We start from the raw sequence: 11,006 nt of genomic DNA on the forward strand, positions 1-11,006 counted from the left end.
GTGTGTGTGTGTGTGTGTGTAGCGTGCAGATTTAACCCTCTCTGCCAAACATGTGCTCCAGATACACCCGATCCAACCAATCAGATCAAAGCACAGAATTAGGTCAGTGTGTGTGTGTGTAACATATGCAAATGCTCACTCAATCACACACACATTTAAGCACTGAAGCAGCAGAGCTGGGGTCTGCGAGTTTCTCACCTTGACGCTGTATTTGACTTTGCCGGCGTAGTGTCGGATGATGAACGCCGGCTCCATGACGGCTGGGAACTCGATGTAGCCGTTTCCCTCGTGCTGCCGCTTAAACTTATCCAGCAGAGTCTGATTAGACGCCTGCGGAAAACTGCAAGCCAACCACAACAACATTCACATTCACACCTGATCAAACACTCCCGTCTGCAATAATTCATCACTGTTTTATGACAGAAATGCTACTAAACAGAAACGGAGTTCAAACAATAATGTATCTATTAACACTATTGCTCATTATGAAAACAACGTTAAAATTTTCTTGTATAAATGTAAAACTAATTTTGAAAATAAATATTTGATATTTATTTATAATAATCTTTTCAGGCTTTTATCCTTTCAATCAGGTATAGTTAACTGAAACTTAAACTAAAAACATAAAAAAAAACATTTTTGTTACTTGAAATAAAATAAACATTAACTGAAATAAAATATATAATAAATTGAAACTTTATTTCAGCTAGTTGCCAATGCAATTTTTTACTTTATTTAAACCTGAAGTACTAAAATAACTAAAACTGAAATAAAAATGTATGTATATATTACAAATAAATATCATATATTCATTTTCAAATTTTGATTAGTAAATATACTAATTGCAAATGTGCAAATATACAAATGATTGCAATATTTCATTAGTAGTTCATTTTCATACAAGAAATGTCAAGGTTATATTTTCATAATATGAGCATAAAGTAAAAACTAATAAATTAAATAAAAAAATTAAATTTGTACATAATAAATATCTAAATTTTTTAAGAAATAAAAAAACTATAAAATGATTAAAAAAATAAATACACAAGAAAATGACTAAAACGTATATATATATCAAAAACAGCAAAATTACTACAACTTGGACTAAAATGGAAATGGAAAATATGTATAAAAAAACCTAATTCAGAATATTAATAAAAACTATACCATCATCTTAATTACACAAAAATAAATTTAGATTTTAATATTTGTGGTGACTTATCCAGTTTTCTGATGTTATAACAATATAACAAACAACAAAGATAATGATATTAAAGAATTAAATAAACATTAGTGTGAATAAATCCAATGGAACCGGCTTCTAGCTTAATATTTACTAAACATTTCTGTGAAATCCAAAGCAAGAGCACTTTAATAATGGAAAACACATAATATCTGAAAGCTGCATGATAACTGTGACTGGCAGCACTCTGTCAGATGCGGTTGAGCTGAGACGAGACTCACTTGCACTCCTCGTCCAGCAGGTGGAGCAGCGCGGTGGGTTTCTTGCTGATGAGGTTGATGCAGGCCGTGTTGTCGATGTAGTCGATCATGTGCCAGCTGATGCCCTCCGAGCGATACTCCTCCTGACAGACCAAACACACACCGCAAACCTTCTGTGTTACTGCAAACACACACTGCAGCTCGAAGGCTTTCAAAGGTCTGAATATGAAAACAATATTAAATATAATAATGCTTTTATTTAATCCTGTATCATATACACTAACAACATTACTAACCTCCAAGTTTAGGTCTTTTAACATATTTTTTATTATTTCTGCAGCAGTTAGAATAGTTTCATACTAACAACAACAACAATAGTTATTATTATTATTTTAATAGTGCCTTCCAAACATAAATTGTAACTCGAAGTGTTTCAGAAAATAAATACAATAAAAACAACAACAACAAAAATAATCATAATCATCATAAGAATAATAATGTATATAATAACAATAAGTTTATAATGTATAAAATGAACAACTTTACTAAAATTCATAAAACTGATGCCTGATATTTATTAATAATATTATATATATAATTTACATAATTTTAATAATATAGTATTTCTTTTTAAATGTGTCTATATAGTTTTTTATGATCATATTATGAAAATGTCAAAAAAAAAAAAAAATTTCTTGTATAAAATGAACTAAAATCAAAAACAATTTTTGAAAACGAATATTTGATATGTATTTATAATAACATTTTCAGGCTTTAATCCTTTCAATCAGGGTTATTATAGTTAATGGAAACTAAAACTAAAACCATAAAAAAATGTTACTTGAAATAAAATAAAAATAAAAAAAAAAATGTAACTGAAATAAAAATATATAATAAATGTAAACTATTTCAGCTAGTTGCCAACGCAACGTTTCCGTTAATTTTAAGCTTTAAATGTCTATATAGTTTTTTATGCTTATATTTTGAAAGTGTAAAAGATCTTTCAATTTTCTTGTATAAAATGAACTTATTTACTAAATTAAAAATAAAATAAAATGAAATTAATATTTTATATTTATTTTATTATTTATTTAACTAAATGAAAATAAGAAGTGTTGCCTTGGCAACTAGCTGAAATAAAATTAGTTTACTTTTTTAATATTTTATATCGTTTCAGTTATCCTTTATTTTATTTAAATTAACAATGTTTTTAATGGTTTTAGTTTTAATCAGTTTTAATGAACTATAATAACCCTGGAGTTGTTCACAGAAAAACATCACGTTTTTTCCTTGAATTATCCCTTTAAATAAGCACAGTATTCATATTAAACACATAAAAGATCAAGATTTAAACACACTTCAGGTTAGTCTATATTCTAAGACTCCAGTGTCGAATCAGTAATGAAATGTGATCATGTGAGCGCAGAACAGGACGAGTAAACGACGGCGCTCATGTGATCAGATCCAGAGATCTGTTACCTGCTCCAGCTTGAAGACGTGCTGGTTGAAGTAATGCTGCAGCGTCTCGTTGGCGAAGTTGATGCAGAACTGCTCGAAGCTGTTGTTCTCGTAGTCCTCAAAGCCGAAGATGTCCAGCACACCGATGGACAGGATCTGAAACACACACACATCTCACATCAGGTCAATGTGAAACTGAGCGCTGATGCATGATTTCACCACGTCATCATGACTGTCGGAGCTGATCGCTTTATTGATGAGGGAGCTCAGAGACATTGATGAACAATCAGTCACTGAAGTCAACTAGACAGAACCTGCCAATAATGGGAGGAAATGTGTGTACTAGGATTATTACTAGCTATTGTGCAAATGTGTGAACAAATATAATACACACACCTTTCACACAGCATAATCGTAAAATGTGCGCGTGTTTGTGAGTTTGTGTGTGTGAGTTTGTGTGAGTGTTTGTGAGTTTGTGTTTCCGTGAGTTTGTGTGAGTGTTTGTGAGGTGTGTGTTTTCTGAACCACTGGGGTTTCCGGATAAACCACTGAGTTTGTGTGTCGTAATAAAACAAACACTCACACTCACACTCTCTGTGGAGGAAACGTTTAGCGTTTGACTTCAGGAGTGAAATTAGACCACAAGAGAAAGTGAGACGAGATGGAGAGAGAGTTTGAGTGTGATTGTGCATGTAAAGCATGAAGAGATTCATCCACAACACATGAAACATAATTAATAAACTAATGAGAGACTTTGTGATTCATGCAGTGACACAAATCGAATGTTAAGGAAAATATTAATTAAATGTCTTACATATTCTTTTTATATTAATGTGGATATTTTCCATGGGCCCGGAATTGAAAAAAAAACAAAAACAAAAAGAATATAGTGATTAAAAGTAAATAAAAAAATTAATAAATACAATTAAATAACTAAAACAAACAAACAAACAAACTTTTCTCAGTTGTATAATATTCTGAAATGTTTTGTCTATTTATGTTTCCTGTAGCTCTATTGGTAGAAGATGGTGCTGTCTAAAATAAAAGTAAAAATAAATGTAAAAATAAAATAATTAATAACATAAATAAATAAAATATGTAAACAAATTAACACAAAGAAACAAATACAGTTTAAACTCTTTTCAGTTGTATAATATTCTGAAATATTTTGTCTATTTTTTGTTTTCATTTTTTATTATGTTTCCTGAATCTGTATTGAGAGCATGCCGCTATCTAAAACGAACGTAGTAAGTAAATAACTAACTAACTAACTAAATAAATCTGTCTATTTATATTTCCTGTAGTTCTATTGGTAGAGCATGGCGCTGTCTAAAACGAAAGGTAAAAATTAAAATAAATAAATAAAATACAAATAAATAAATACATTTGACTATTTATATTTCCTGTAGTTCTACTGGTAGAGCATGGCACTGTCTAAAACGAAAGGTAAAAATTAATATAAATAAATTAAAATAAATAAATAAAATACAAATAAATAAATACATTTGACTATTTATATTTCCTGTAGTTTTATTGGTAGAGCATGGCGCTGTCTAAAACAAAAGGTAAAATGAATATAAATAAATGAATTCATTAATAACAAATTAATTAATTAATTAATTAATTAAAATAAATAAATAAAATACAAATAAATAAATACATTTGACTATTTATATTTCCTGTAGTTCTACTGGTAGAGCATGGCGCTGTCTAAAACGAAAGGTAAAAATTCATATAAATTAATGAATAAATAAATAAATTATTTAAAATAAATAAATAAATAGATAAAATACAAATAAATAAATACATTTGACTATTTATATTTCCTGTAGTTCTATTGGTAGAGCATGGCACTGTCTAAAACAAAAGGTAAAATGAATATAAATAAATGAATTCATTAATAACATAAATTAATTAATGAATCAATTAATTAAAATAGAAACAAATAAACAAATATGTGTATGTTAAACTCTTCTCAGGTCTACAGTATAATGTTCTGAGATGTTATTTGATGTTTCCTGTAGCTCTATTGATAGATCGTGACGCTAGCAACATCAAGGTCACGCTTCGATTCTCAAAACACGTACAGATCAAATGCACTTTAACAATTTACACTCAAGAGCATGGTAATGCATATGTGTTCAAGTATATGTAAAGGTCTGAAGGAGACATCAAGAGTAAACCGCTCACAGGAAAAACCCTTAAAAACCTGACACTTCAGACCACAAACCTCACAAAAACCACCACGACTTCAAACAAACGTCAAGATCTCACACATCAGCTTCATGAAAGATCTCGCAGAAGCTCTGAAGGAGTGTTTGAGGCCTGTAATAACCATCTCACCTCGGCCAGTTTGTACGGCACGATCAACCTCTCGCCCACCGTCACTGTCTTTCGTGTGGTCAGAGCCTCGAAAAGCATTTCCTCCTTCACCTGCACATCAAAAACAAACAAACCATGAGAAATAAACACATTTAGCATTAAACCACCTCATTTAGGACGCTTCTGTGGAGAGTTTTGCAGCTTCAGTGACTCTGTAAAACGAATCTGTGTTTGGACAGAATGTGATTTTCAACATAAACACTTTCCACTGGGATATTTCAAGACAAACCCACCGACAGACGCCAAGATACGTTAGTCTGCCTTAGCGTGCAAGTGTTTGCCCATAAAAGCCTCGAATGCATAGAAATGTTAATTTATATCACATAAACTCATGTGTTTTACTGCTGTTTGTGTGGTAGATTAACATTCAAAACACCAAAAGTTATCAGAAACGACTAAAACATTGTAAAAAGAAAACACAAACGAGGAATTTAAAGCTCATAAAGCAGAAAAACCTTCAGTCTTCAGGCCAAAGAGTCGCTGCAGCCAGAGAAAATCAAACCTTTCGCAGTTTGTGATTAAACTGTAAGGAGCTACTAAAAGTGACTAAAACACACAAAAAAATTTAATTTAATTAAAATGAAAAAGCACATAAAATTACTAAAAACAAACTAAAATGAAAACCGAAACTAAAAAGCTACTTCAAATTATTAATACATTCTATAATAATATTATTTTTTATAAAATAGTATTAGTTGAGCTCAACCAGATGTTTTATTGAAGCAGGAGGAAACTATTTGAGTGTCATAATGTCACACATTTCCATCATCAAATAATTATTCAGTCCTTAATGAAAGTGAAATGCCAATGAAACCAATGAGATTTCATAATGGGCGGAGCTACAGCAAGCTACAGCACAAAAAAAAAAAAAATCAAAACCAAATGAACAACAGAATCACTGAAAATAATAAAAATAAAATATAAAAATAATAAAATTAAATTAAAAAATAAAATTAAAAAACAATAAAATAAAAAAAAAAAAAAAAAACCGAATTAAAACAATAAAAGGAATTTAATTAAATTTACTCAAAATATAAAATAAAATATAAAAAATAATGAATTAAATTAAATTAACTCAAAATATATAAAAAAAAAAAAATGAAATAAACTAAATTAAATTTAGCTCGATTCATCACTCCATGTAAGTAGTAGTAGTAAGGTGGGTTGCACATGTGGACTTGCACAGGGTTTGTGGTGTGCGCTCTCACCTCCAGCAGTTCAGAGATGATAGGAAGCACCTCTGGGTTGCAGATATCGATGGAGTCGTCTCTGTACGTCTTCTTCTTGTAACGGATATTTCCCAGGAGAAGAATCGCAGACAGTAAAGAAAAGATCCTGCGGAGAACAAAACATGAGTCAAATCTCACAATAAAGAAAACAAAGAGAACATGCCAGAAAAACACATCCTCACAACCCCGCCCTCTAATGCCACGTCAGCCAATCAGATGTCAGAAAACCTGAACACACGAAGTGACTGACAGGCAGAGAGTGTGTCCTGTGTCTTTTCAGAGCAGTTTAAGTGACCGCTGTGGTTTTTTCATGACTTCTGTCGGGTTTTTAGGCTGTAACTCACTGTTTTCTGGTGGTCGGCAGGAAGCCCACCATCTCCATGGCCAGCTGGAGTCGCTCAAAGTCATGCTTCAGATCTTCCCCTTCCACCGTGAAACAGTCCTGAGCCGAACACAACACACTGAGCGTTAATGAAGGCGCAAAACACCCTCCAATCGCTCATATTTAACCTTTAACCCACATTTAACCTTTCCTTGGTGTTCAACAGAAGAAACTCATACAGAATGACATGAGTGCCAGCAGAAAAAACAAACAAATAAACCTTATCTGAAATAAAATATTTATAAAAGTACATTAAAATTGTCAAAATTCATCAAGAGTATTTATTTTATTATTTTATTTTATAATATTGTTTATGATTATTAATACAATGTTAATTATCATTAAATAATTATTATAATATATCACACAGGTTTGCAACGGAATAAGGGCGAGTAAATGATGACAGGATTTGTTTTCGCATGAACTATTCCTGCAATAAAGTACAAGTAACAGGGTTAATAGAGTTAACTAAAACTAAAACCATTTAAAAAACATTATTGCTACTTGAAATAAAATTTAAATATTAAAAATATATAATAAATATATTTATAACATAAAAAATATTTATAAATATATATTTAAATATTTATAAAAATATTTTCTTAATTATTATCAATTATTAACATTGTTTATGCTTATTATTAAAATGATAATTTTTATGAAATAATTATATTATATTAAAATATATATTTAAAATAAACTATTTCAGATACTTACCAAGGCAATTTTCATTTAGTTTAACTTTAATTGAAATACAAATATATAAAAACTAAATAATCATTAAAAAAAAACTACAATTTAAAAAAGAAAAATTACACATTTAAAAAAAATATTACTAACCATGATAAAAACACACACTAAAACAAATTATACATTTGAAAAAATAAAAATTCTAAAAATAAAAACATTCAAAATATGAATAACACTATAATAGTATCTCAGTAATACTGGTAGGTGAGCAGTTTAATATAATGCGGTTACATAATAAGCACAAGGATGTGCAGTAAATGAAACGTGACTCATTGAAACACAAGCACAAAGCCGCAGCTCTTTGAGGACGGTCAGAAACAGAAGTGTGCAGAGGAAGTGAGGCGGTGAGAGACACACGACTTCCTGTTGACCCTAATAACAGCCGGATTTTAGTGTTTGGATCATCTCAAATAAAACGAGCGATTCCTGACCAGTTTACACTGTTACAACGTTTCAGAATCAACCTGTGAATGTAAACCCAGGTTCTCCAACGTCTGATCCCTGATCTCACCAGCTCGGAGAACAAAACGTCTCTGGATGTCACTGATGATTCATAAAACAATTAAAACAAGCAAAACTGTGCTGAGAGAGAGCTAACAAGAGCAAACAAAAAGAATAAGTAAGGTTCATCTGGATTCTAAAAATAATTTAAAATATTGAAATATGACAAATTTTAAAAAATGTAAAAAAAAAAAAAAAAAAATTGAATGAAATTAAAAACAAAATAATATAATATAAAATAATGCAAAAATCTAAATGAAATGTAAAATAAAAAATAAAATAATAATAATTTAAATGTTAAAAATTAATTAGAAAATTAAACACAATGAAACAAATGATAAACAAAATAAAAATAAATGAAATACAACAAAATAAAAGAAACAAAACAAAATCAATGAAAATAAAACTAAATTAAAAGATAAAATAAAACACAAACCTAAACTAAAGAATAAAATAAAATAAAATAAAATAAAATCAAATCAAATAAAATCAAATCAAATAAAATAAAATTAAATAAAATTAAATTAAATTAAATAAAATAAAATTAAATTAAATAAAATTAAATAAAATTAAATTAAATTAAATAAAATAAAATTAAATTAAATAAAATTAAATGCAAAGGTTTCTGTTAAAATCCAGGTCTGTGCAGACAAGCATATATTCAAACAGATAAATATACGAAACACTTTAAAGGAAAATAAAAAAATTAATCCTAAATTTTACCAAACCGATGGCTTAAAGTGGAGCAAACCGAGCAGAAGTGCGGATGATTTTTATGGACTGATTGACTGAAGCTCTCCTCTCACACACCAGTTCTGCTCCAAACCCGACTGCTTCTATGCTGACTACATAGGCAACCTCATAAGTGAGTGACTCTACAGTTTTCAGAGCAATACTTTAAAGTCTTTCGTTAAATGTAGTATATTAATAATCAACATTTCCCTCACTTCATCACCTGGGATGGCTTTGTGTTGCGATGTATTATGGGATTGTGCTCTCTGTGAAATATAGATGCAGTACTACTTATGATTTAGTCTTATCTTTTTAGTATTTTCGATTTACTATTAAATTTTTTGTTAATATTTTTGAATCGGATTTAATTCAATATCAGATATTTTGAATTGGTTCCTGTGTTTGTTTTTTTGTTTGTTTTTGTACTTTAATTTTTTTTTAGTAAGTTAAACTAAATGAAAATGAGAAATGTTGCCTTGGAAATGAGCTGAAGTAAAATATGTTAAAAATATGTTTTATTTTTTTTTATATTTCTTAAATTTGTAACTTTTTTTTTTTTTTTTTTTCCATTTTTTTCCTGATAATAAAGTTTGTCATTGATATACCCTCTCACACACACACACACTCTCACACACACTCACTCACTCACACACGAATGGTAGACACACAGTCAGTGACACACACAGGGCTGTAAACACTCACTCTCACAGAGATGACATTACATTACCATTCTTTACTACGATGAATCTGATCAGGATTCATTCAGTTCAGTGGAATTAGATTGAATATGTAATGAAGTGTCATTTATTGTAAAGAAAGACACTTCCAGGGTTGGGGAGTAACGGAATACATGTAACGGCATTACGTAATCAGGATACAAAAATCTAGTAACTGTAATCCGTTACAGTTACATCAAAAAACAAAGTATTCAGATTACAGTTACATTTTGTAAAAAGTGGGAATACTATCAGGATTACATTTGTTTAATTTAAAATTAAATAAATTAGTATTTTGACATAACGCTATAGGCTATATTTAGAGAATGCGTCATCATAGTTCCTGGTAGAGCCCTGCACGGGCCTCAAATATAAGCCCGAGCCCGTCTTTTCCCCCCTTCTCCCAAAACAGCTTATACTACGGTTTCAGCTATTAAAATGGTTCAGTTTTGTATGTAATGGCAAAGTGATTATATTTCGTATCGTTTTTGTTTTTTAAAGTAGCGACCAAGCGGCCAGCGGCAGACAGTGAGCCTATGTTTGATCAATTTAGCCTTCTCAAATCATCACAACTTGCCTAAAATAAAATCTATAGATATAAAACAGTTCAAGCATATAACAATATTTAAACAATAAACCTAGATAAATGTGCACTATATCCAATAGAGTGTGCGGAGAGTGCAAGCTAAAGCGCGCTTTGCAGGACATGGAGGCGCCAGCGCGATCACTTTAAAAATTATTTTGCTCATAAAGGTAAGAGTAATACATCATTCATAGCTGTAAAGGGTCTACTTTTATTTGTGTGCACTCATAATATCAACAAAACATTGTGCTTTTGTAAAATAAAGAAAATAAACAGGGTGTGCTTTCAAGCAGTCTCATTCTTCGTGCATATCTGTTTGAAACGCGTCACTAAAATGAACTGAAACTCAGTGAATATTTGACACGCATTCATGAGAGATATATCTATAGAAAGCTTGACATGTCTACTTTTAAACGAAGTCATGTCATAAAACAAATATTATGTGACAAAGTAATCAGTATGAAACCAACGCGAAGTCTTTTTTCCATCTACCTTCATTATCTCTAATTAGATCACGCCCACAAGCCGATATTTTGATATTTTGATATTACAATAGTCATGTAAACATGTATGTAACAGGCATGTAAACGCCCACATCACAGCAAACAAAGCAGCCAGCGAGACTTTTCCTCAAGTTTTACTGTTCGTTTCTGGAAGAAGACCAGTGTTGCCAAGCTTTCAGACCCTTCTAGCGACACATTTTCAAAAAAGCGACTAGCGACTTTTTCTGGTGTTATTGGAGACTTTTGGCAACTCCGACGTGAAAGCACGTATCGTTCTTACTCTTCTCAACGAGCAGTGGGTGCTGCCATGGGCCCCATCCCCCTCTC

At 30.6% G+C, this 11,006-nt stretch overlaps 1 protein-coding gene across 1 annotated transcript in view; it reads right to left on the bottom strand.

The window, feature by feature from the left end:
• Positions 1-11,006, bottom strand: part of myo9ab (myosin IXAb) — a 133,205-nt gene that overhangs the window by 63,870 nt on the left and 58,329 nt on the right. The window contains exons 7-13 of the mRNA XM_016494739.1: positions 6,857-6,954; positions 6,492-6,618; positions 5,237-5,334; positions 5,111-5,150; positions 2,923-3,057; positions 1,465-1,586; positions 199-340 (exon numbers count right to left, since the gene is read on the bottom strand). Coding sequence (XP_016350225.1) covers positions 199-340; positions 1,465-1,586; positions 2,923-3,057; positions 5,111-5,150; positions 5,237-5,334; positions 6,492-6,618; positions 6,857-6,954 — 762 coding nt within the window. The remainder of the gene's footprint in view (positions 1-198; positions 341-1,464; positions 1,587-2,922; positions 3,058-5,110; positions 5,151-5,236; positions 5,335-6,491; positions 6,619-6,856; positions 6,955-11,006) is intronic.

Source organism: Sinocyclocheilus anshuiensis, unplaced genomic scaffold (genome assembly GCF_001515605.1).
Source record: "Sinocyclocheilus anshuiensis isolate Anshui unplaced genomic scaffold, SAMN03320099.WGS_v1.1 scaffold923, whole genome shotgun sequence".
NCBI lineage: Eukaryota > Metazoa > Chordata > Actinopteri > Cypriniformes > Cyprinidae > Sinocyclocheilus > Sinocyclocheilus anshuiensis.